General features: G+C 40.3%; 1 protein-coding gene across 2 annotated transcripts in view; it reads right to left on the bottom strand.

Moving 5' to 3' along the window:
• The window catches only part of RNF115 (ring finger protein 115), a 78,682-nt gene that overhangs the window by 16,987 nt on the left and 34,389 nt on the right, over nucleotides 1-27,306 (bottom strand). Inside the window, exons 2-5 of one of the 2 annotated variants that reach the window (XM_032268921.1) lie at nucleotides 23,236-23,294; nucleotides 21,579-21,630; nucleotides 19,105-19,162; nucleotides 4,516-4,724 (exon numbers count right to left, since the gene is read on the bottom strand). In XM_032268921.1, coding sequence (XP_032124812.1) covers nucleotides 4,516-4,724; nucleotides 19,105-19,162; nucleotides 21,579-21,630; nucleotides 23,236-23,245 — 329 coding nt within the window. In that variant the 5' untranslated portion in view covers nucleotides 23,246-23,294. The remainder of the gene's footprint in view (nucleotides 1-4,515; nucleotides 4,725-19,104; nucleotides 19,163-21,578; nucleotides 21,631-23,235; nucleotides 23,295-27,306) is intronic. The other variant, XM_032268920.1, reaches the window with a different exon arrangement.

Here is a 27,306-nt window from a genome sequence, read left to right on the forward strand (position 1 = left end):
TCACAAGAATCACTTGGACCTGGGAGGCAGAGGTTGCAGTGAGCTGAAAGCCCATGCCCGCCCACCCCGGGGTAAAACATGAAAAAACCCCCCTCAAAAAAAAAAAAAAAAAGGGAAAGCTATCTAATCACCATAACACAGGAAAGCAGATTTTAGAGATGAAGAATGACAGACAGATGAACATATTGACTGACCATCTAGATCCACCTGTAGACTTTTAATTTACATCAGTGGTTCTCAATGTCACTCCTAGGGAGTGATTTAGAAATCTGAAGGGGCCGTTTTGCTAGTCACAATAAATGGTAGGTGCCATTCACATTTACTAAGTAGGAAAAATGAGTGGTAACTACCCTGCAATAAATAGGATGGCCAGGCCCAACAAAGAACTGCCCTCCAACATGCATATTTTGAACATTTTGCCTGGACATTCTTTTGGTGAAAAACGACCTATAATTAACTGAGACTAAATCCAGCTCCATTCTAAACACAAATTATTTTCCATTTGCTTTTAATATATACTGAATTTTCCAGGGATATAACTACTGTGAAAACTGAGGGAAGTTTATGCTTCCCCACAAACCCCAGAAATTTCCTAAGCATTCTTCACCATTTTGAAAAATCATAACATTGTACCAAAAATGCTTCTGATAGATGAACTGTAAATATAATACTCTCGTACTGTCTGCATTTGTAGCTATCACCTTCTTAACGGTTCTATACATGGAAGCAAGCACCTAATTTTTCATTTTGTCTCCCAGAATACTTACGGCTAGGCATTTACATATTAAAATGCATATACTATTTTTATTTTTCCTTTATATTAATTGGAGAATGGTATATATATGCATATGTATTTTTATTATGTTTTATAGCTTTTATCATCAATGAATTTCAAATTAGGATAGTAGAGGGCATTACAAGATAATTGTTATGAAAACAGAGATATTGGGTCTGATATAGCTAGCAACCATTTGAGTTATATGAACCAATACATTCTAGTTTTTTCTTTTTTTTTTTGAGACACAGTCGTGCTCCGTCACAATCTCAGCACAATGCAACCTCCACCTCCCGGGTTTAAGCGATTCTCCTGGCTCAGCCTTCTGAGTAGCTGGGATTACAGGTGCCTGCTACCATGCCCGGTTAATTTTTATATTTTTATATTTCACCATCTTGGCCAGGCTGGTGTTGAACTCCTGACCTTGATCCACCCACCTCTGCTTCCCAAAGTGCTGGGATTATAGGCGTGAGCCACCGTGCCAGGCGATTTTTTATTTTTTGTAAAGATGGGGTCTCGCCATGGCCAGGGTGATCTTAAACTCCTGGACTCAAGCAATCCTTCCAGAAGTTTGAGATCAGCCTGGGAAACTAGTAAGACCTCATCTCTACAAAAAAATTTAAAAACTGGTGAAGGATTACAGGCATGGTGGTGCATGCCTCTAATCCCAGCTCCTTGGGAGGCTAAGGCAAGAGGACTGTGTGAGCCCAGAAGGTTGAGGCTCTTTGAGGTATGATTATGCCACCCTATTGCAGCCTGCGCAACAGAGCAAGACCCTATTGCAAAATAAATAAAGAAGAAGAAGGAAAAAATGGTAATTCAAGGGGGAAGAAAAAAGATCAAAAAGGTTCTAGATCTATACAATAAGAATTTTAAAGTATCCACTGATATGCAATTATTAATAGAAGGTCACCAGAGATTTTAGTGAAAGGATGGCCAGACTACAGTAGGTAGAAGACTAATGAAAGATAAAAAAGTAAACACAGACACCTCTTAAGAAATTTTATTGAAAAAAAAAAATTTATTGAAAAGGAAAGGAAAAAGATTACTAGGCAGTAACTAGAACAGTGATTCTCAATTCTGGCTATAATAACTCTAGAAGCTTTTAAAAATTACCAATGCCTGGAATCATCCAGACTAATAAAACCACAATCCCTGGGGACGGAGCCCAGGTATCAGTTTTTAAAAAGATATCCTCAGTGACACTAATGTATAGCCAGGATTGAAAAACAGAGAGCTAAAGAGTAAAACAGTGCCCAAGGGGCATTAACTGGGAAAGAGAGCAGGGATAGATGATACAAATCCCAGATGAAACAGCTAAGGAATAGGTCAGGAACAGGAGCTGATAGCTTGCCTTGAAAAAAGAAAGGACACCTCATCTCAGGAGGCTGGAGTGATAAATGATTGTTGATACAGAGAAGCTGGGCACAGGGACTTGGGAAGTTCATGTCCAAGGCCCCAATTTTCATAAAGGAGAATACAAATCAACTTCCGAGCATCAGCTATTGGATAGGAAATTTGAAGAGTGAAATTTAGTGAAAATTCAAAATATCTGTTCAGGAAATGCAAAACAAAAGCCTAACCAAAAGCATCAATAGTCTGGTAGGGATGAAATGTACCTTGCTATCTGCAGGGGCACCACTGGGCACATTTATGTGATTTTTCTCCAGCAGTGCTGAACCATCCCCTGGTAGAGGAGCAAGAAAAAGGGAACCACAGCACTGCTCCAAAATTGGCCATTTAGTGGGTGGAATGGGAAAAAAAAAAAGATACGTAGGAGGTAAAAGTTTAGATAAACTGTAGTTGAGAAATTCAACAACGAGATCTCAAACAGAGACGGGAAAGTGATCTACACACCGTTTAACTGGCACAGGATATAGTAGCTTTTTCTTTTTTTAGACGGAGTCTCGCTCTGTCACCAGGCTGGAGTGCAATGGTGCAATCTCAGCTCGCTGCAACCACTGCCTCCGGGTTCAAGCAATTCTCCTGCCTCAGCCTCATGAGTAGCTGACTACAGGTGCACGCCACCATGTCCAACTAATTTTTGTACTTTTAGTAGAGTTGAGGTTTCACCATGTTAACCAGGATGGTCTCAATCTCCTGACCTTGTGATCCGCCTGCCTTGGCCTCCCGCAGTGCTGGGATTAGACATGAGCCACTGCACTTGGCCAGGATATAGTAGCTTTAACTCTGGGTGCCATAAGCTATTAATCTAAGATTTCACTGATTTTTGTCCTAGACAATCTCATTAAATCAGATTTCCCATATCCTATATTTGTTCTATGAAGGGATGTCTGCAACTAACTTTGAAATGCACAAAACAAGATGAACTAATAGTTAGATGAATAGGTAAGTAATAAAGCAAGTACAGTAAAACGTTAAAGTCTAGAAGGTGTGTGTTGGGGGAGAGGGAGAGTGTAGGCTCCAGAATACCACTGTTCAATAGAACTTTCTAAGATAATGGAAATTTTCTCTAATATGTTCTGTCAAATATGGTAACTATTAGCTACAAGTGGCCAATGAGTACTCAAAATATAGCTAGTGGGACTAAGGTACTTTGAATTTTTAGTTTCATTAACTTTTGGTTAATTTAAATTTAAATTGACATAGCTACATGTGGCTAGCAGCTACTGTATGAGACAATGCCACACTAGATTCACATAGCCCTGGATTCAAGTCTTGGATCCACCAGTGGCTGTTACTTTATTTCTCTGAGACTCAGTTTATTATTTTATAAAATGAAAACAGCAATAGCACCTATTACTTCACACAAATTAAACAACATAAAGCAGATAAAGCATGAAGCGCAGTCCTATACATATGGCAAACACTTAAAATTAACATTTATTATTCCAACTAAATGAGATCCATGAGCAAAACCATCTATTTGACTCACCACTGTGTTCCCAGTGCCCAGGACAGTGCCCCACACAAAAAAAGACACTCATTACATGAATGTTTTTACAGTCACAAGACTTCATATTTATCCTATTACTTTTTTTTTCTTTTCTTCACAAAAAGTAGATACTTGATTAAATTTCATGTTAAGTCCACTGCTCCAATCTGCTGAAATATTTAATTCTAATATATGTGATACCCTTTGGAAATTTTGATAAATATGCTGCTATAGTTTGAATGTACCTTCCTCAAAAATTCATATGTTGGAAACTTAATCCCCAACACAGCAGTGTTGAAAAGTGGGCACTTTAAGAAATGAATCCCCCATGAGTGGATCAATGACTTTATCTTGGAAGCAGATTAGTTACTGTGGAGTGAGTTCCTAATAAAAGGATGATTTTGGCACCTTTCTTTCTGCTCATGCATGCTCTCTTGCCCTTTTGCCTTCCAATGTGGAATGATACAGCAAGAAGGCCCTCGCCAGATGTGGATCCCTCAACCTTGGACTTCCCAGACTTCAGAAATATAAGAAATGAATCTCTGTTTTTTATAAATCACTCAGTCTCAGGTATTCTGTTATAGCTACACAAAATGGACTAAGGCACATATCATCTATATATTAATCTGAGACATTAATGAAAATGTTAACCACAGACCTGTAACATTTTTCACACTCTAGATTATCACTGGGTGAGTACTAACATTCAATTTAGCTTCACTTTCATCCTTTCTATGTCCATCTTGTCCACAAAGTAGTAGGTATGAGAACCTTATAAAGATTAGATTACACCAATTTGTCCTTCACTGAAACTACCTTAAAAATAACTTAAACAACAACTCACCCTTCAATAGCTGGAGATCTGTCAGGACGAGTACTTCCTCGAGATCTGTATCTCCGACCCACTGGCAGCCGTGGAGGCCTTGCTCCCCAGAAGTCAGTGTGAGTCTGGTGACCCCTTTCATTGGCTCTATTATCTTGGTCCAGTGGACTGCTACTTAGAAATGGTCTAAAATCTTGAAAAATCATCGTGTGATCCAAATGGCCCCAAAGCTAGTAAAGACCAGAAATAAATCACATGTTAAAAAAATGAATCAATAAACATCTGGATTGTTTACAGTTTTTTGCTACTACAAATGGCCACTGTGTCTTCTGCTGCAGAGGTATATACGAGTTTCTCTCTTTTTGGTCTTCTGGCCTCCATGGTTTCCACTAAGAAATCAGCAGAAATTCATCTTATTTAGGATCCCTTATATATAACAAGTTGCCTCTCTCTTGCTTCTTTCAAGATTCTCTTTATCTCTGCCTTCTGAAATTTTAATTATAATATGTCTCATATAGATGTCTTTGAGTTCATCCTTTTTGAGTGTTAGATGAGTTTCTTGTATGTGTACATTCATGTATTGCCAAATTTGAAATGGTTTTGGCAATTACTTCTTAAGCACGTGTTCTGTACCTTTTTCCCTCTCCTTTCCATGATACATATATTGGTGTCCCACACATCTCTTGGGCTCTGTTCATTTTTCTTCAATCTTTTTTTTTTTGAGACAGAGTCTTGCTCTGTCGCCAGGCGCCAGGCTGGAGTGCAGTGGCGCGATCTTGGCTCACTGCAACCTCCGCCTCCTGGGTTCAAACAATTCTCCTGCCTCAGACTCCTGAGTAGCTGGGACTACCGGCGCACACCACCATGACCAGCTAATTTTTGTATTTTTTTTAGTAGAGACGGCGTTTCACCATGTTGGCCAGGATGGTCTCGATCTCTTGACCTCATGATCTGGCCTCCCAAAGCGCTGGGATTAAAGGCGTGAGCCGCCACGCCCGGCCTTCTTCAATCTTTTGTGTTCCTCAAACTGTCTAATTTCAATGGACCTATCTTCAAGTTCACAAATTCTTCTGTCTGCTCATATCTTTTGTTGAACTCCACTAGTGAATTTTTCATTTCAATTATTATAATCTTCAGCTCTAAAATTTATATTTGCTTCCTTTTAAAAACTGCTATTTCTTTATTACTATCCTCTATTTGTTGAGACATTATCATCTTGAATTCCTTTAAGTTCTTTGTCCTTGGTGTCCTTCAGATCTTTGAGTATACTTAAGACAGCTGATTTAAAGTTTTTGTCTAGTAATTCCAATATTAGTGCTTCCTCATGGTAGTTTCTGTTCATTTATTTTTTCTTGTGAATGAGGTATATTTTCTAGTTTCTTCACATGCTTCACAATTTTTTGTTGAAAACTGAACATGGCTGGGCATAGTGGCACACACCTGTAATCCCAACACTTTGGGAGGATCACCTGAGGTCAGGAGTTCAAGACCATCCTGACTAACATGGTGAAACCCTAACTCTAATACAATAAAAAAATCAGCCGGGCATGGTGGGGCATATCTGTAATCCCAGCTACTCAGGAGGCTGAGGCAGGAGAATCACTTGAACCCAGGCAGCAGAGGCTGCTGCACTTCAGTCTGGGCAATAAGAGCCAAACTCCATCTCTATAAACAAACAAACAAAACAAAACAAAACGAGATGGGTGCAGTGGTACGTGCCGGCAATCCCGGCTACTCAGGAAGCTGAGGTGGGAGGGTCGCTTGCACCTACAAGTTCAATATTAGCCTAAGCAACACAGCAAGACCACATTCCAAAACAAATAAACTGGAAAAAAAAAAAAAAAAAAGAAAGAAAAAGAAAAGCAGAATGCTCCCCAGGTCTTTGCTGATTAGCTGTTGGGGGCACTCCTTCAAAACTTAGCCAGGACCTTTATAAATCTGCCTTAACATTCACTTCCTGCTTATGTTGACCCTAAAGACAAGCCAGGGGTGAAAGCTAATGGCCTTTTTGAGTCTTTTCTGAGTATGCATACTGCCCTGAGCCTTGCACTTGGTTTTCTAGGTTTCCCATCACAATAGCTTTTCAAAGCCCCTATTCCTCCACAAAAACTCACTCTACAGCTTTTCCTCTCAGGCTTCCAACATCTTATTGTTTGCCCTGTTAATTTTTTTCCCCCAGGTGGCAGTCCTTTGGGAAAAGGACAAAACAGACAAACACAATCCTTTAGAAGGAAGAGGGTCCACTCTGCTCTCTCTGGAATCAGGCACCAACATGGGGGAACACAGGCTGTCATCTTCAAGACTGCAGCCTTACCAGGAAGGGAGGTGAGGCTAGGGTAAGTTAAAATGCTACAAAGATCTCCTATCTTGTTTCAGTGCCCTTTCTTCTGGCTAAGTATTTGCTTGGCTGCTGTAAACCTTTGACTATCTTTCCAGAGTTCTGATAAGCTTCATTCTGACTTTTTTTGTCAACTTGTTTGGTGTTTCTATGGAGGGATGACCCCAAGAAGTCCCTACTCTGCCATTTTCGCTGACGTCACCCTTCACTGAGGTTTTAGTTTGCTTTCCCCGATACTAATAAGGCTAAACATCTTGTCATGTAATATTTACCAGCCATTCATGTCTTCTCTTTCCTTTTTTTTTTTTTTTTTGGTATTTAGAAATCCAAATATTTAGCACTACACACTGGGTCTGTTGGGGGGAAATGGGGGAGGGATGAGGGGGGTGGGGAGAGATAGCATGGGGAGAAATGCCAGATATAGGTGAAGGGGAGGAAGACAGCAAATCACACTGTGTACCTATGCAACAATCTTGCATGTTCTTCACATGTACCCCAGAACTTAAAATGCAGTTAAAAAAAAAAAAAAAGAAAAAAAAAAAAAGAAAAAAAAAGAAATCCAAATATTTTTTTTTTTTTTCTTTTTGAGACAGAGTCCCGCTCTGTCATCCAGGCTGGAGTGCAGTGGCACAATCTCGGCTCACTGCAACCTCCGTCTCCCGGGTTCAAGCGATTCTCCTACCTCAGCCTCCCGAGTAGCTGGGATTACAGTTGCGTGCCACCACACATGGCTAATATTTTATATTTTTAGTAGAGATGGAGTTTTACCACGTTGGCCAGGCTGGTATCGAACTCCTGACCTCAAGTGATCCACCTGCCTCAGCCTCCCAAAGTGCTGGGATTACAGGCATGAGCCTCTGCACCCAGCCACATTTATTTCTTAAATTTAAAATATCTTGTTAAGTCACGCTGAGTTTAAACTGCCTTAGTATCTTTTATTAATTCTATATTTTAATAGTTAATGGCTGGTGACAGAAATGCAACTGATTTTTGTGTATTAACCTTAGCATGCAGAAAATTTGCTGAACTCTTAATAATTCTAATAATTTGTGTACACAGCTCATGCCTGTAACCCTAGCACTTTGGGAAGCCAAGGCAGGAGGATCCCTTGAGACCAGGAGTTCAAGACTAGTCTGGGCAACACAGTGAGATCCTGTCTCTATAAAAAATTTAAACCATTAGCTGAGTGTGGTAGCATGCACTTTAAGTTCCAGCTACTCAGGAGGCTGAGTGGGGAAGACTGCTTGAACCCAGGATCCTGAGCTCAAGTTCATGAGGCGGAGGTTACAGTCAGCTGTACCGAACCCTAATTATATGCTATGTTTTTTCCTATACATACATAGCTATCAAAAAGTTTAATTTATAACTTATAACTGAATTTATAACTTAGGCATAGCAAGAAATTAACAACAATATCTAATAATAAAATAGAACAGTTATAACAATATACAATAATAAAAGTTTTGTAAATGTGGTCTTTTTTTTTTTGAGACAAGGTCTCAACTCTGTCACTCAGGCTGGAGTGCAATAATGCAATCACAGTTCACTGCAGCCTCAATCTCCTAGGTTCAAGTGATCCTCCCACCTCAATCCCCCAAGTAGCTAGGACTACAAGGACGTACCACCATACTTAGCTAATTTAAAAAAAAAAAAAATTTTTTTTAGAGATGGTGTCTAACTTTATTGCTAAGGCTGGTCTCAAACATCTGGCTTAAAGCAATCCTCCTGCCTCAGCCTCACAAAGTACTGCAATTGAACCATGAGCCTCTGTGTCCTACTTTAAAATATCTTATTGTAGCTGGGTGCAGTGGCTCATGCCTGTAATCCCAGCACTTTGGGAAGCTGAGGTGGGCAGATCACTTGAGGCCAGGAGTTCGAGACCAGCCTGGCCAACATGGTGAAATCTTGTCTCTATTAAAAATACAAAAAAATTAGCTGGGCGTGGTGGCATACACCTGTAGTCCCAGCTACTTAGGAGGCTGAGGTTGCAAACCCAGGAAGAAGAGGTTGCAGTGAGTTGAGATCACTCCATTGCACTCCAGCCTGGGCAACAGAGCAAGACTCTGTCTCAAAAAACAAAAATAAAAAAAATTATCTTTTGTAGTATATCCACCTATTTGCAGACCATGAGAACGCAGGATTGTGGGGGGAGGGTGGGTGGGTGCTCTACTGTACCAATTTAGACTCCTCCAGAGTAAAAAAGCTTACATCCAACCCTAATCTGATCAACTTTTTTTTTTTCTTTTTGGGAAAAGGAGTCTCACTCTGTCACCTAGGCTAGAGGGCAGTGGCATGACCTTAGCTCACTGCACACTCCGCCTCCTGGGTTCAAGCCATTTTCCTGCCTCAGCCTCCAGAGTAGCTGGGATTCCTGGCGCCTGCCACCACGCCCAGCTAAATTTTGTATTTTCAGTACAGATGGGGTTTTACCATGTTGACCAGGCTGGTCTTGAACTCCTGATCTCAGGTGATCTGCCTGCCTCAGGGTACCAGAGTGCTGCAATTACAGGCATGAGCCACCATGCCCGGCCTGACCAACATTTTCAAAAAGTTTTTAAAATTATAATATAGAAGCTGAAGAACAAAAAGTAATATTCATACTAAAAATATCAATTAGATTTCTCGGCCAGCTGCAGTGGCTCACATCTGTAATCCCAGCACTCTGGGAGGTCGGGGCGGGTGGATTACCCGACTTCAGAAGTTCAAGACCAGGCTGACTAACACAGTAAAGCCCTGTCTCTAGTAAAAATACAAGAAATTAGCCAGGTGTGGTGGCCCATGCCTGTAATCACAGCTACTTGGGAGGCTGAGGCAGGACCGCTTGAACTCGGGAGGCAGAGGTTGTAGTGAGCCAAGATCGCACTATTACACTCTAGCTTGGGCAATAAGAGTGAAACTCCATCTCCCCCACCAAAAAAAAAAAAAAAAAAAAAAAAAAATAGCCCGGCACGGTGGCTCACGCCTGTAATCCCCACACTTTGGGAAGCTGAAGTGGGCGGGTCACAAGGTCAGGGATTCGATACTGGCCTGACCAAAATGGTGAAACCCCGTCTCTACTTAAAAATACAAAAATTAGCCAGGCGTGGTGGCGTGCACCTGTAAACCCAGCTACCTGGGAGGCTGAGGCAGGAGAATTGCTTGAACCCAGGAGGTGGAGGTTGCAGTGAGCCAAGAGCATGCCATTGCACTCCAGCCTGGGTGACAGAGCGAGACTCCATCTCGAAAAAATAATAATAATAATAAAGATTTCTCTAAATACTGGTGATGTAAAACACCTTTTCATTTTAACTGCCATTTACACTTCTTACCATGGTATCTGCCTGATTTCCCTTTACTTTCTAGTTGCAGTCTTTATCTATTAGAGATCACTGGTTTCTAGTCTGAAAAATGGTCTAGAACACAATAATTCTCTTGACCCAAAATTCCAAAGTAAACATGACATTTAAAAACCTAAAACTATACTTGTCTTCAATAAGTGAAACAGTACAAGCAGACTCCATGTTTTCAATCATCTAACTCACTAAGGTAAATTATAAGGAATCTATTATTCCTTTACTATATAAAATTCCACACCATTTGCTCACAGAAAACGACTCTCAAAGTGACTATTAGCTTCATTATAATATAAAAATGAAATATTTAAAATTCTGACTGGAAGAAGTCAAGCAGCAAGTTCACAATAATCTGCTTTGATAATTACATACTTTAGATGACTATAAATTGTTACCACACCTAATAATATATATAATTTCTAAAGGATCCAAGCTGAAAACAGCTTTGATATCAGCATGAGGCATTCTTCTACTTGCACAGAAAGTGCAAATTAGTGCCAACTAATAGTAAGAGTTAATGTATTTGTGGCCTATTTTAATCTCAAAATAATAGTGTACCCCGACCAAAGGGAACACAGGATAGAAGAGCACACTTCACAAATTTATACCAAATCAACGCTAAAGATAAAAATAACTTTAGGTCATTTGTCTGAGTAGACTTAGATAAGCATAAAAGAAAAAAAAATAGTTCATACAACAAAACTGGGTATTCAGGACACAGCTTACATAAGTAAAAACTAATACAGAACACTATCATAGAGTTTTGCCAAAACAGCCTAAAAGAATCACAGAGACAGTTTGGCAAGTTTTGCCTTGAAAAACTGTACTCTGGATAGAAGTACAATGGCAATATTTCTGAAAATATTTGGGGTAAACTATTTACACGTTCAAAATAAAAAACAGGATGGACAATATCTTCCATTTAGCAGACAGAACTTGCTCTGCACTAACCGTGATCACATCAGCACTTCTTAAAATATTATGGTCTGTTCCTCAAAAAGTTAAACAGTTACCATATGACCCAGCAATTTCATTCCTAGTTATATAACCAAGAAAATTAAAAACGTGATCACACAAAAACTTGTAAAAAAAACATTCATGGCAGCGTTAGTATTCATAACAGGCAAAAAGTATAAACAACCTAAATGTCCATCAACTGATGAAGGATAAACAAAATGTGGAATATCCATACAATGGAAGATTATGCAGCCATAAAAAGGAATGAAGTACTGATACATGCCACAACATGGATGAACCTTGAAAACAATATGCTAAGTAGAAAAGAGTCGGTCACAAAGGTTCACATAGTACATGATTCCATTTATAACAAATATTCTATATAGGCAAATCCATAGAGACAGAAAACAGATTGGTGGTTGCCTAGGGCTGAGAACTATGCAGAAATACGTAGTGACTACTAATGTACACGGGGATTCTTTTGTGGATGATGAAAAAGTTCTAGAATCAGTGGTAATGGTTGTACAACTCTATGAACTTACTAAAACCACTGAGTTGGTTTTAGTACACTTTAACAGGGTGAATTACACGGTACATAAATTACATCTCAATTAAGAAGTATTAGTCTAGGGGCCGGGCGCGGTGGCTCAAGCCTGTAATCCCAGCACTTTGGGAGGCCAAGGCAGGTAGATCACAAGGTCAGGAGTCCAAACCAGCCTGACCAACATGGTGAAACCCCATCTCTACTAAAAATACAAAAATTAGCAGGGCGTGGTGGTGTGTGCCTATAATTCAAGCTACTCAGGAGGCCAAGCCAGGAGAATCGCTTGAACACAGGAGGTGGAGGTTGCAGTGAGCTGAGATTGTACCACTACACTCTAGCCTGGGCGACATGGAGAAAGACAGACTCCATCTCAAAAAAAAAAAAAAAAAAAAAAAAGAAATATTAGTCTATAAAGATGAGTCGATTAAGGGTAAATAATTTTATAATTATTAACCTTAGAAATGTAATCTCGAAAAAGTTCACAGGCGATCTTGTGAAAACATTAAATCAAAGTAAGGAAGATACTCATCACCCCGAAATGTTTCCTAGTGTGCCTTTGTAATCCTTCCCTCCTGCCTCTCCCCATCTCAAGCAACCAGGTCTTTCTGTGGTTTGCATTCTCTAGAATTTTATATAAAGGGCATCATACGTATGTACTCTTCACCAGAGGAATGATGTAGCTAATTAGTGAAGGGCAAAAGTCTAATCTCTACTGATTTTACATTTCTCCAGTGAGTGGAGTTCATGTATTAGGAAGTTGCACAAATGCAAAATAAGTGGTTCTGATTATGTATGCCAGCTCTGCAGCCTCTAATTCTCAGGTAGGTCATCCTGTATAAACTTAGGATGTCCATCAGGCCACAGTTCAACTTTGTGCTCCAATTCAGCTGAATATAAATTATATATATTTTTTGAGACGGAGTTTCGCTCTTGTTGCCCAGGCTGGAGTGCAATGGTATGATCTCAGCTCTCCTCAACCCCCGCCTCCCTCTCCTGTCTCAGCCTCCTGAGTAGCTGGGATTACAGGCATGCACCACCATGCACAGTAAATTTTGTATTTTTAGTAGGAATGGGGTTTCTCCATGTTGGTCAGGTTGGTCTCGAACGCCAGACCTCAGGTGATCCACCCGCCTTGGCCTCCCAAAGTGCTGGGATTATAGGTGTGAGCCACCGTGCCTGGCAAAGTAAATTTTTATATCTATCTGTCTGGTGTTCTATGCTTTATTTCTCAGTATGTTCTAGACTCAGCTAGAGGAAGTATGATCAATGATCAACCATGACATGCCTAATACAGGATAACAGTTTAACAAATATAATGTAGCCATTAAAGAATATAATTTTTTTTTGAGACAGGGTCTCTTGCTCTGACACCCAGGCTAGAGTGCAGTGGCACGATCTCAGCTCACTGCAACCTCCGCCTGCCAGGCTCAAGCGATTCTCCCACCTCAGCCTCTCGAGTAGCTGGGACTACAGGCATATGCCATCACACCCAGCTAATTTTTTTTGTTTTTATTTTTGTAGAGATGGGGTTTTACCATGTTGCCCAGTCTGGTCTTGAACTGGGCTCTAGTGATCCGCCTCCCTCATCCCTCCCAAAGTGCTAGGATTACAGGCATGAGCCACCACGTTCAGCTATAATTCTAATAACTATAGAGAAACAAGTAAAAGATTAATAATACCAAGTAAATTTTTAGAAGCAGAAATACAATAGATACACTCTTATGACAGCAACTCTAAACAGTTATGAGGTATGCAGATGAGAAATGAGAAGTATTATGCTAAAAAAAATACATAAAGCTATAATGGAGTAATGAGAATATGGGACATTTCTTTTTTTTTTTTTTTTTTTTTCCTGAGACAAAGTCTTTCTCTGTCTCTCAGGCTGGAGTGCAGTGGTCGGATCTCAGCTCACTGCAACCTCCACCTCCCGGTTTCAAGTGATCCTCCTGCTTCAACCTCCCGAGTAGCTGGGATTACAGGCACCCATCACCAAGCCAGGCTAATTTTTGTATTTTTTGTAGAGATAGGGTTTTACTATGTTGGCCAGGCTGGTCTAGAACTCCTGACCCCAAGTAATTCATGCGCCCAGTCGATATTTCTCATTTTAATTTTTATTTTATTTATTTATTTTTTTGAGACGGAGTCTTGCACTGTTGCTCGGCTGTAGTGCAGTGGCTTGATCTTGGCTTACTGCAGTCTCCGCCTCCTAGGTTCAAGCAGTTCTCCTGCTTCAGCCTCCCGAATAGCTACAACTACAGGCATGTGCGATCACACCCATCTAATTTTTTTTTTTTTTTTAAATATTTTTAGTAGAGACAGGATTTCACCATGCTGGCCAGGATGGTCTCGATCTCCTGACCTCATGATCCACCAGCGTCGGCCTCCCAAAGTGCTGGGATTACAAGTGTGAGCCACTGCGCCCAGCTGATTATTTCTCATTTTTAAAAAAGCTTAGGGCCGGCCGGGCGCGGTGGCTCAAGCCTGTAATCCCAGCACTTTGGGAGGCCGAGGCAGGTGGATCACGAGGTCAAGAGATCGAGACCATCCTGGCCATCATGGTGAAACCCCGTCTCTACTAAAAATACAAAAAATTAGCTGGGCATGGTGGTGCGTGCCTGTAATCCCAGCTACTCAGGAGGCTGAGGCAGGAGAATTGCCTGAACCCAGGAGGCGGAGGTTGCGGTGAGCCGAGATCGCGCCATTGCATTCCAGCATGGGTAACATGAGTGAAACTCCGTCTCAAAGAAAAAAAAAAAAGCTTAGGGCCGAACAAGGTGGCTCACGCCTGTAATCCCAGCACTCTGGGAGGATGAGCGGGGTGGAAGGTCAGGAGTTCCAGACCAGCCTGGTCAATGTGGTGAAACCCCATCTCTACTAAAAATACAAAAATTAGCTGGGCATGGTGGCAGGTGCCTGTAATCCCAGCTACTCGGGAGGCTGAGGTAACAGAATTGCTTAAACCCAGGAGGTGGAGGTTAGCAGTAAGCTGAGATCGCGCGACTGCAGTCCAGCCTGGTCAACAGAGTGAGACTCCATCTCAAGAAAGACAGAAAGAAAGAAAGCTTAAGTTTGTTATTTTTCAGAATCTATGCCTTAGGAAAAAATCTGAAAGGATATGTATGGAAAAAGGGAGCTCTCAGAATAGTGAAACTCAAGATATATATTTAAAATTTTTTTTTAATGTCTAGGAAATATTTTTAAATTTTTTTTTACTGGCACTATAATGCTGCTTATATAACAAAAATAAGTTTTATTTAAATAAATATAAATCAGACAACTCAGAGCACCTTGCCCTCCTGTGCATACCTGGGAGCTCTTTTCTCCAGAAAGCCATGTATCTTATTGTCTCCTAATCTGAGGCAGCAGCCAGAGCCACTCTCGAACGGAAGTCATCCGTTCGGGTAAGCTGAGACTCTACAATCAGATGACTCACTGGCACCAGGTCAGTCAGAAGTTTGCAAGTAATCAATGAAACCTTCAGGTAGCTATGGGGCCCACTTTCCAGATTATCATCAGGAAGCTTAGTATAGCAAGGTCTTCTCTACAAACTGCTAGCAACATTTTCAGATTCACTCTCCACTGGCCCTCACGCATTATTCAAACATTGCTCCCCTTTAACTGGCAACCCTCCCCTAAGTTCTCTCTAACCCATTAGTCTCTTATCTCTCACCCCAGTCTCATTTTTTTTTTAAAGTCAATACTGATTTTGTCAGAAATTTTCTTGAAATAAGCCTCTTCTATAAGCCAGTATTTTCAGAATTCAGCTATCAGTAAATGTTACTTATAGAATATAACCACTTCACTGTACAAGCAGCTCTGGCTAAAGAAAAACAAAGCAAAACTGAGCATAAGTCTTTGCTGAAATTACCAACTAAAATAGGAAAAAGAAAAATAACTTTAGTTTCTATATATGATTTTATTTCTAAGTTTTTTCTTCAGGGACATGAGCATAAAACCTTAAAGCTTATGAATATTATTTTGAGATAATTTTCACATCTTTGCTTATCTAAATTCCACCTACTCTTCAAGGCTCTAGTGCAAGTTTCACCTTCTCTATGAAGTCTTAATAATGGCTATAATGTATCAAACACTCACATACCTACCATCTACTAACTCACTTAATACTCACAACATTCCTGTGAGGAAAGTATGATTATTTCCCCCAATTTCCAGACAAGGAAACAAGAGAGGCACTGGGAGCAGGTTATACAGCCAGTAAGTGGCAGATACAGAATTTGAGCTCAGGCAACCTGGGTCCAGGGGCTGTTCTTAGTCACTGTTATATGACCTCTCCTCAAGACTGTGGTCCACCTTCTCTCTTCCTTCTACTATACTTGTTACATATACCCCACAATAAATTTATTATGCTCTGTACACTTTTTTGTTTACCTTTTTTTTTTTTTTTTTTTTGAGATGGAGTTTTGCTCTTGTTGCCCAGGCTGGCGTACAGTGCTGCAATCTTGGCTCACTGGAACCTCTGCCTCCTGGGTTCAAGCAATCCTCCTGCCTCAGCCTCCTGAATAGCTGGGATTACAGGTGCCCATCACCACACTCAGCTAATTTTTTGTATTTTTTAGTAGAGACAGGGTTTCACCATGCTGGCCAGGCTGGCCTGGAACTCCTGACTTCAGGTGATCCACCCCCCTCAGTCTCCCAAAGTGCTGGGATTACAGGCGTGAGCTACTGCACCCAGTCTTCTTGGTTTTCTTATTTGTTCTATTATGTGTTTGCACTTGCTCCACAACTAAATTTTAAGTTCCCTTCAGGCAAGGCAACTATGACATTTACTTCCTGCCCCTATTTCTAGCAGAGTGCTGTGTATGAAACACTCAATACATACTTCTAGCAGGCACAGTGCACCTGCCCGTAATCCCAGCTACAGGGAGCCTGAGGTAGGAGGATCACTTAAGCTCAGGAGTCCAAGTCCAGCCTGCGCAACACAGTAAGACCCCACCTCTTAAAACACACACACACATACATACACACATACACACACACACACACACACACACACACACACACACACACACTCACTCTCTCTCTCTCTCTCTCTCTCTCTCTCTCTCTTAGTTCTTCAAAAATCCCTGGCAACATCTAGAATGTGAAGTCACAGGCTATGAATCAGCAAAATTACTTTAACACCTGAAGGATAACTCATGCCATCAGTGTGACATTTAGCATTACTAAAGTTAGGAAACTGACTACATATATTTATTTTTCTTCTTACTTAATGCATCTCTTCCTGGTGAGTCATATCTACAAAATTGGCAGACCCATCTATTTCCATTACCTAAAAGAGAACACTAAAGGAAAACTAAATTAAATTTCTTTCTCTGCATATGCATAATCAGCAAGTGACAATCTGTGTTATCACAAAGAGCACACACAAGGGGAAAGGATACCAAAATCATAAAGTCTTCCAGGACTGGCAAACAGAGTACATTTTATTATTGTTATTATTATTTTGAGATGGAGTCTTGCTCTGTCACCCAGGCTGGAGTGCAGTGGCGTGATCTTGACTCACTGTAACCTCTACCTCCTGGGTTCAAGCGATTATCATGTCTCAGCCTTCCAAGTAGCTGGGATTACAGGCAGATGCCACTACGTCCAGCTAATTTATTGTATTTTTAGTAGAGATGGGGTTTCACCATGTTGGCCGGCTTGGTCTTGAACTCCCGACCTTAGGTGATCTACCCACCTCAGCCTCCCAAAGTGTTGAGATTACAGGCATGAGTCACCGCGCCCAGCCCGGGATACATTTTAAATGTTTTTCAACCCATCAAAATGGGAAAATAAAAATGGAAGTTCAAAGCATGATCTGTCCGGAATCACTCTAATCAACCCATCTACCAAGGCAGTTCAGAGTTAACCAAAATTCTTAATACTGGATATTAAGAAGTAGCACAGACCATAAGCAGAAAAACCACCCTAAGTAGAACAGGACCATTACCCAGACAATGTTGATAAATCTAATCACATCAAAATGTGGGGGCTATAGGTCTTAAAATAATTTCTCAAATAATAAGGGAGAGAAGCTTAGGGTTTTACAGGCTTCTTATGAAATAGCACTTTTCAAATATACTACTAGTACAATTTCAATTTGCATACAAAACAGTGAAATATTATGCTAGCTATCTAGGTACTTCAGCTATCTCTGGAAAAGGCTAATGTGATCCTAAAACAAATAAATCCTGATTATGGGATTTAACTTACTTTTCCCTTTTAGCATCTGTCAGCTTTCTAGAGCTGAACAAGTTGTATGGCAACAGAGGGTCACATACAAACAAGCAAAAGGAAAACATCAGTGTTTTTTGCAAGCTGGCTGGTTTGTACCTTCTGGGCTGTAGTCTCTAAATGTTTAAAAACAAAGAGTATTAATGCCACTGAATTATACACTTAAAAATGGTTACAATGGTTTCTTTTCTTAAAAAAAAAAGACAACTAAAGTGACTTTGAGTCAATGAATAAAGCAAAAAAAAGAAAATTACTCTGTATTTAATATAAAATGGCATTCAAGAATGAAGACTAATACCCTATTGGCAAATCACAGTTTTTTGTTTTTTTCCAAAAAATATGGATGCCACATTATAAGAAGACATAGAAATTATTTACAGATTCCATCTTGGGATCTGAAAGGCAAGTAAATATCCTTAATCTACACCAAACTACTGTGTTGATTAGAGGTAAGCCCTAGAAACCAGTACCTCTGTACCAGGTTGAAGACTATTCCATTGTGACTTCGACAACTAATCCTGGCCTGCACTTTACACCTGTTGTCATACCACTACAGCAGAGTCTGCAACACTGTTATTTCAAAACAGCACAAGCTTTTAATTCTCATACTATATACACAGTAACACAGCAGAAGACAAGAATTAAAAATACTACCAGTGGGCCGGGCGCGGTGGCTCACACCTGTAATCCCAGCACTTTGGGAGGCTGAGGCGGGTGGATCACGAGGTCAAGAGATCGAGACCATCCTGGTCAACACGGTGAAACCCCGTCTCTACTAAAACTACAAAAAAATTAGCTGGGCATGGTGGCGCGTGCCTGTAATCCCAGCTACTCAGGAGGCTGAGGCAGGAGAATTGCCTGAACCCAGGAGGCGGAGGTTGCAGTGAGCCGAGATTGTGCCATTGCACTCCAGCCTGGGTAACAAGAGCGAAACTCCGTCTCAAAAAAAAAAAAAAAAAATACTACCAGTTTAAGAGAATACAGTTTGAAGCTATTACTTTCTCCTAATCAAGGGTTTATCAAAGGTAACATGCTCAAGCCCCAGCTACTGAAAAGACAAATCTTCCACAAGGGTTACTCTGGCCCACATTTTCTTATACATTCAGTTAAACTCTGAGGTTTTGCCACACTGGAAAGTTAGTTCTGCCATGATTTTAACACCCACTCACTTCTTAAAGAATTCCTATAGCTAAAGGAAAACTTACCTCTGCAAAATGTGTTGTTGTGCTATTGTCTATCCGACTGCTGCCACCACCTAAGAAACTAAAGAGAAGAGGAATGAGTGGTGATTCTACCCCCAGCAACAAGCTTCCATCCCAGAAGCTAAATATAGAATGGCATAATGAGAACAAAGCCCAATAAGGAAAAATAACTCATCCCAACACAACACCTATAAAGAAAATTATGAAGAACTGGCATGTGAACTAATCTACGAAAAGTAACATAAACCACAAAATCAAGTGGTTTCCAAGGGAATCAAAGCTAAATCCAGTGAAAAATTGGAGAGAGAAGCCACCATTGAGAAGGAAGAAGGCAATGCAATTGCCACAGCCGGCAATGCAATTCAAATTTGACCTATCAAAAGGAAAACATTTATCCTCAAAGTCACTAACAAAACCAAAGGTTTCACTAAAAAACCGTTCAACCACCAGATGAACACAACATCTGAGGCTACAATAGTCAATATTTCTTAAGAATGATCAAATGTAGTAACCTAAGAGGCCTGGTACTGTATTTAAAACATTTCTCCCTCCACCCACCCTTCAGGACCCATCTCAAATGCTACCTCCTTCATTAAGCCTTTCTGAACTCTCCAACCAAATAAGACTCCTCTAAACCCCTCTGCACTCTCACTTTGATTCTAAAACCTACCTGGTATTATGAGTATCTAGGATTTGCCTCATCCATTTCAACCCATTTCCCTCCTATCATCAATATAAATTCATTAGGCAAAGACTGCAATTTATTAATGCCTCAAATACATGTAGAGTGATTATTAATTGTCAGATATTACACAGCACTATCACCTTTAAAAAAACCTGCAATGTCATATCCTATATTGATACTCAAAAGTTGCTGAATTAGTATCACATGTGAAAATGATAAAATAACTACCTCTTCCCAAAGACCTTGAAGAGTGGAGAGAAATATTAAATCCCATTGTCCCCATGAAATTTGTAAAGAACAAAGACAAGAAGCTAACACATCAGGGAAGAGGGAGGGAAAGAATCACAGGAACTGCTGGATATCACTTTTACTTCAAGAGACGCACTTAAGGACACAAACATACATACAAACACCCTGATGATAAGTTCACAAACTACTACAAATAGTTTTCATTTGTAGGATTACAGTACCAGTCCAGGCATTGTGTTGTGCTCACTAAGGAAACAAACACACCCTAGTCAGTCTGAAACCAAAAGTGAAAAAGCAAAGCTAATTATATTCTTTATGTAATCATTCTCAAGCCTTATTCCTTGATTAGAAACCATTTAATACCTGTATTTATTTCAGAAAACTGCTTTTGTAAAAATCACTCCAAATGTGTAACAAGCCCAAAAATACTTGTACATCTATGCTAAATAAACAGCCAATTGAACTACCATATATCATAAAAAACAAAGTTGAGTGGCTATGTATCCACTTAATTGCTCAAGCCCAGACAGGCTTCCAAGATTCTTCCTGCCTTTGCTACACAGTTTCAGGGATTCAAATATCCTTGGTAAATGAAACCACAACTCTTATCTTTTGGGGTTCTGCTCTCCCTGAAAGAGAGAGCAGAACCTCACTGTTCCCTTTCCTTAAAATTCCTGTGCATTTTAAGAGTAATAGAGCCTATCACAGAGAAGGGACAATAAAAACCATCATGTTGCTCTGAGAAATGCTACAAAGCTTAAGAAAAAGTATTAAGGTACTCCTCTATCTGGAAGTTTAAGAGCAGATGGACCCCATTATCCAATATTTACATGCAAAAATTTCCTTTTACTGACTTTAACCCTTCCACTACTTACCACTGCAACTGCTAAGTATTTAAATCAGCAAATGTTTATGAACTTTATAGAAAGAAATATATTGCCTATAAGACAAGGATTCTAAGAAAAAGATTTCTTCTTTCATTTAAAACACGGATCTCTTTCAAAACAGTCTTTGTATTTGAGTAAATTACTACCAAGAGCACCTAAATAAGACAACCTTTGATCTACAAAGACAAATAAAAGAATTAAGAACAGAATCCATAGTTCCCTGCTAGACAAAGATTCATCCTGCAGTTAATCATTCTCATTTATAACTTATTTGCATAAAAGTACTATCCGCCTAAAGAAACCAGTTACTACTTGAAAACTAAGCCCCATTAATTGTTCTCCCACAACCAATATATCCTTTATTTAGCACATGCAGAGCATAAGTGCCTGAAATAAGTATTTGATGCAATTATCATAGCACAAACAAAAAAGCTATCCCAAGTCAGCATGCCATCCACACAAAACCGCTAATTTTGCAGTCATGCTAATCTTACAGGGTTAGTGCCGGTATTGTGCTATTTAAAACCAAAATGATTACACTAACAGTTAAGTGTTTGTATCAAAATAGATCCCATGTCACATACTGCCCCAGAAGCTCCAGCTTATTTACACATATAATCATCAATCATTAGTAAAGTAAAACTAATAGTACATACTGTAAAATGTGTAGTTTTTCCTGGTTGTGGAAGGAACCTTCAACTTTAGATTCTGCCAATAGCAACAGTAAAGGAATTACCTACTGCTATTAAAATCCCCAAAGTCACTCCAAGATTAAGATGCTTCAGATTGCAAATTCTTTTTGACCAGTCAGTACTTCTTGAATTTTCATACCAATGCTTAACCAAACAGTCCCAAAAGAACAAATGTGCCACTGTGATTAGCCAAGAGGCCATCCTATCAATGCTATTCTAAAATGTATTAACATTTCCAAACAGCCCCAAAAGAACAAATGTGTCATTGTGTTTAGCCAAGAGGCCATCCTATCAACACTATTCTAAAATGTGTTAACGTTTTAGATTGGGCGCAGTGGCTCACGCCTGTAATCCCAGCATTTTGGGAGGCCAAGGCAGGTGGGTCACTTGAGGCCAGGAGTTCAAGACCAGCCTGGCTAACATGGCAAAACCCCGTCTCTACTGAAAATACCAAAAATTAGCAGGAGATGGTGGCGCATGTCTGTAGTTCCAGCTACTCAGGAGGCTGAGGCCTGGGAGGCAGAGGTTGCAGTGAGCCAAGATTGTACCACTGCACTCCAGCCTGGGTAACAGAGCAAGACTGTCTCAAAAAAAAAAAAGGAATGAATGAAAAGAAAAGAAAAAAGATTTTATAGTTTTTTTCACATAAAGAGGAATATATAATAGTCACTTTCAGAAATATTTTCCCTTTCTATCAGCTAATATACCTCTACTGAGGCCAATAAGAACAAATTCCAAGCACTACAAACCTGTATGTTAATATTACACTGGAAAGATGGCCTAAGTTTGACAGCAATAATCTTTTCTTTTTTTTTTTTTTTTGAGTCAGTTTCGCTCTCAACACCCTGGCTGGAGTGCAACGGCACAGTCTCAGCTCACTGCAACCTCCGCCTCCCTGTTTCAAGTGATTCTCCTGCCTCAGTCTCCCAAGTAGCTGGGATTATAGGGACCCACCAACATGCCCAGCTAATTTTTGTATTTTTAGTGGAGACAAGGTTTCACCATGTTGATCAGGCTGGTTTCAAAGTCCTGACCTCAGGTTATCCACCCATCTCAGCCTCCCGAAGTGCTGGGATTACAGGTGTGACTCACTGCATCTACCGAATAATCTTAGTAAGAACAAGAGACCCAAGGCTTCCTCAAAGCAGAGTAACAATCGGTTTCCCTGGCTACAACAGCCTGTTTACCTGATTAGATATCTTTGTCAGAAGTCACTCCCTAATTCAACAAAGAGGTGTAACAGCAGTTTACCTTCAGGCAGCAGAGTGGTCACTAAAAACCAAATAATAATCTAAGAGAAGCCCCCGGTCTCAGATAATAAATGACAACTAACCGCATTTACTCTGACATGCACACAGATGTTTCCAAGGAATGCCACACACAATCAGGAGCAGGGTACATCATCACATCCACTATCACATCACTTTCCAAATTTTCCCGTTTTTCTTTTTCCTCTCCCATTTTTCTGCCCTCTCTTGTGCAAGCTCATGCATTCACTGACTCTCTTTCTCTCTCTGTAGAGAGTATAAGTTAAAAAACAAATTCAATGTACTCATTCAATGCTGAGAGAAAATAGTTTTGATAATAGAATGTCTGAGTTATTCATGAACTTATACAATACCTGGAATCATCTGTCACTTCTTCAATAAAGCCTGATTCACATCTGGGACAAATGTATTCCTATAAAAAAAGGAGAAAAGAAATAAAAGTTTTTCATTAGAAAGTTAAGTGACATGTGTTGTTTCAGAGTAACATGCAGTATACACTGAGGCTCTGAAATGCTGTATGTAGTTGCTGACTCTAGATGACTCCTAAGTAGTTTCTTTTGCTTGTTTTTTGTGATACAGGGTCTCACTCTGTCACTCAGGCTGGACTGCAGTGGTGTGATCATAGCTCACTACAGCCTCAATCTCCCAGGCTCAAGTGATCCTCCCGCCTCAGGCTTCTGAGTGGCTAGAACCACAGGCACATGCCAACAAACCTGGCTAATTCTTTCTATTTTTAGTAGAGATGAGGTCTTGCTATGTTGCCCAAGCTGATCTCAAACTCCTGAACTGAAGCAATCTTCCTGCCTCAGTCTCCCAAAGTGCTGGAATTACAGGCATGAGCCACTGAGCCCAGCTTAGTTTTTTCTTTTTCTTTTGAGACAGAGTTTAGCTCTTCTTGCCTAGGCTGGAGCACAATGGTGTGATCTCAGCTCACTGCAAACTCTGCCTCCTGAGTTCACTCCTGCCGCAGCCTCCCGAGTAGCTGGGATTACAAGCATCCGCCACCACGCCCGGCTAAGTTTTGTATTTTTAGCAGAGACGGGGTTTCACCATGTTGGTCAAGCGTGTCTCAAACTCCTGACCTCAGGTGATCCACCCGCCTCGGCCTCCCAAAGTGCTGGGATTACAAGCATGAGCCACGACTCCTGGTCCCAGCCTAGTTTTTTCTATTATACTCTGGTAAATATAGAATTCCATAAGATATTTGCAGAATTGCTTCATATTTACCTAAGCGGTTCCCACTGAGAGCTGAAAGGGGGAGTGTCAGATGTTTTTCTTTAAAATTTAGGTTACTTATTATTATTATTATTTTTTTTTTTGAGACAGAATTTCATTGGCTCAATGCAACTTCTGCCTCCTGGGTTCAAGCAATTCTCCTGCCTCAGCCTCCCAAGTAGCTGGGATTACAGGTGCCTGCCACCATGCCCAATTAATTTTGTATTTTTAATAGAGACAGGGTCTTACCATATTGGCCAGGCTGGTCTTGAACTCCTGACCTCAGGTGATCCATCTGCCTCAGCCTCCTAAAGTGCTGGGATTACAGGCATGAGCCACTGAACTCGGCCTAAAATTTAGGTTATTTTTTAACTAGAATGAATCTATCATCGAATTTTTTTCTTCAAATCTAATTTTAAAAAGCTCCACTATAGACATATCAAAGCAGTAAAATATATAATACTGACGGGTATAGAAACTGCTACTTTTAGGCTGGGCACAGTGGCTCATGCCTGTAATCCCAACACTTTGGGAGGCTAAGGTAAGCAGATCATTTGAGGTCAGGAGTTCAAGACCAGCCTGGCCACATGGTGAAACTCCATCTCTACTAAAAATGTAAAATTAACTGGGGTATGGTGGTGTACACCTGTAGTCCCAGCTATTCCGGAGGCTGTGGCAAGAGAATCCCTTGAACCTGGGAGGGAGAGGTTGCAGTGAGACCAGACAGTGCCGCTGCCCTCCAGACTGGGCAACAGACCGAGACTCTGTCTCAAAAAAAAGTTTAATTCAAGGATATTAGAAGAAAAATGGAAAAAATAAATAAATAAATAAAATAAAAATTTTTTAAAAGTTAAAAAAAAAGAAACTGCTGCTTTTTACTATGTGCATACAAGAGACACAAACTAAATAACAGCATAAATAAATCTGTAGACTAGAAAATCACAATGAGGCAGTACGATATTTCTAATCTATCTTCTGTTTATCAATGGTTCCAAATAAAACCTAACATTCTCAAATGCCCTACACAAATAACAATTCAAATAACCAAAACAATTCCAGTAAGTCAATTTCTATTTCCTTCAGTAATAAATCTTTCTTTTAAGTAATATCAAGCTTTGAGGATAAGAATATACTTTAAAGACTGCCTTATAGTAATTTTTTAAAGTATATTTTAACTAGCTATTAAAATAGATATGGGAAACACATTTTCTATTTCTTTTTAACCTCATCCTGGACTCCAAAGGCATGGGAAAGACATTTTCAACCATTTTTTCTTTTTCTTTTTTTTTTTTTTTTTTTGAGACAGGGTCTCACTCTGTCACCCAGGCTGGAATGCAGTTGCAAAATTTTGGCTCACTGCAGCCTTGACCTCCGGAGCTCAGGCAATCCTCCCGGCCTCAGCTGGGACCACAGGCACACACCGTGCCCAGTTATCTGTATTTGTAGTAGAGACGGGATCTCACCACATTGCCCAGGCTGGTCTTGAAGAACTGAGCTCACACAATCTGCCCGCCTTGGCCTCCCAAAGTGCTGGAATTATAGGCATGAGACACTGTGCCCAGTTCAACTATTTTCTTATCCCTTATACTCTCTGAACCCTACATTTTGTTCTATCTGAAGATGATGTTAGCTCTATTTGGCTCTTCAAACAAAGATAGGATGGGAATTCAAACACTCAAATGCTTTTTTTCCCCCTAACGAGATGGGGTCTCATTCTGTCACCTAGACTGGAGTGCAGTGACACAATCATGGCTCACGGCAGCCTCAAACTCCTGTCCTCAAGTGATCCCCCAAAGTGCTGGGATTACAGGCATAAGCCACCATGCCTGGCCCTCAAGTGCTTTCTTAAAAAAAAAAAGATTTAAAAAGTCCCTCATGTCAAAAAGATTGAGGAGACAGTCAAACCAAGAAACAGCAAATTTAATAAAATAATGCTATAAGCAATGAACACTGGAAACAGGAACAACACAGAGTTTTCTTGGGGAACTAGGGAAAGCTCTGACTAAAACAGAGACCTAAAATATGTGTTAAATGAAAAAGGAAATTCTAGGTTTAGGACCATGATGATAGAAAACAGCATGCATGGAGGTTAGAGGGGAGTGGTATGAATGTGGATATGTAAACAGGCAGACGGGGCCAGAATGTGGAAAACTTTAGATAACTATTAATATCAACTTTACCTTGAGGATCAGAAACTCAACCTTTTTTCTCCACTACACACATGAAGAATGAGACACATTCATAACGGGCACACCGTAAACTACTCCAGAAATGAAGTAAACTGGAGACCACATAAATCCCTGAGTCCCCCTCTACTCCTTCATCCCCTACCTCCAAGAAAGCTGCAACTCCATCCCTTTCTCTCCCATCAAGAAAATTTATCTGGTCAGGTACAGCGGCTCACACCTATAATCCTAACACTTTGGAAGGCTGAGGCGGGAGGACTGCTTGAGCTCAGGAGTTTGAGACCAGCTTGGGCGACATAGTGAGACCTTGTCTCTACAAAAATGTATAAATTAGCCAGGCATAGTGGTGCACACCGGTAGTCCCAGCTTCTTGGGAGGCTGAGAAGGGATCGCTTGAACCTGGGAGGTAGAGGTTGTGGTGAGCTATGACTGTGCTGCTGCACTACAGTGTGGGTGACACAATAAGACCCTGTATCAAAAAAAAATAAGTTTATCTGAATGCTGAATGCAAATGAGATTGATTTTGGAAAACTAATCTTAAATCTATTCTAATATCTAAAATTAAATTCAAAAAAAGAGTCAATAGCAAAATGAAATCACAGTGCTAGGCCTTCTTCTTTCTTCTCTCTCCTTCTCTTACTCATTCCTATTGCTTTAAATATCCCTATATGCCAACTCCCCCCAAATGTATATATATCCCTATCCAAGGCCAGTCTTCTGAATTCCAGACTCACTTATTCTCATATGTATGGTCTCTCACTTGCTTTTTCTCTCACTTATACAGACACACACACACATCCTCGAGAGGTGGCATACCAGTTGCTTATACTAGACACCCAGGGGTCATTCCGAACACTTCTCTTTCACCTCCCACCATCAAATCCTGGTACTCCAAACACACACACATTTCCCAAATCTACATACTCCTTGTGCCGCTGTTGCTACCTTAACCCAAGCCAGCACTGGCTCTGAGCAATGAATATCTTCCCTCTTTTTTTTTTTTTTGGAGACAAAGTCTCACTC

The sequence above is a fragment of the Sapajus apella genome, unplaced genomic scaffold (assembly GCF_009761245.1).
Source record: "Sapajus apella isolate SASKATOON/1434 unplaced genomic scaffold, GSC_monkey_1.0 scaffold187, whole genome shotgun sequence".
NCBI lineage: Eukaryota > Metazoa > Chordata > Mammalia > Primates > Cebidae > Sapajus > Sapajus apella.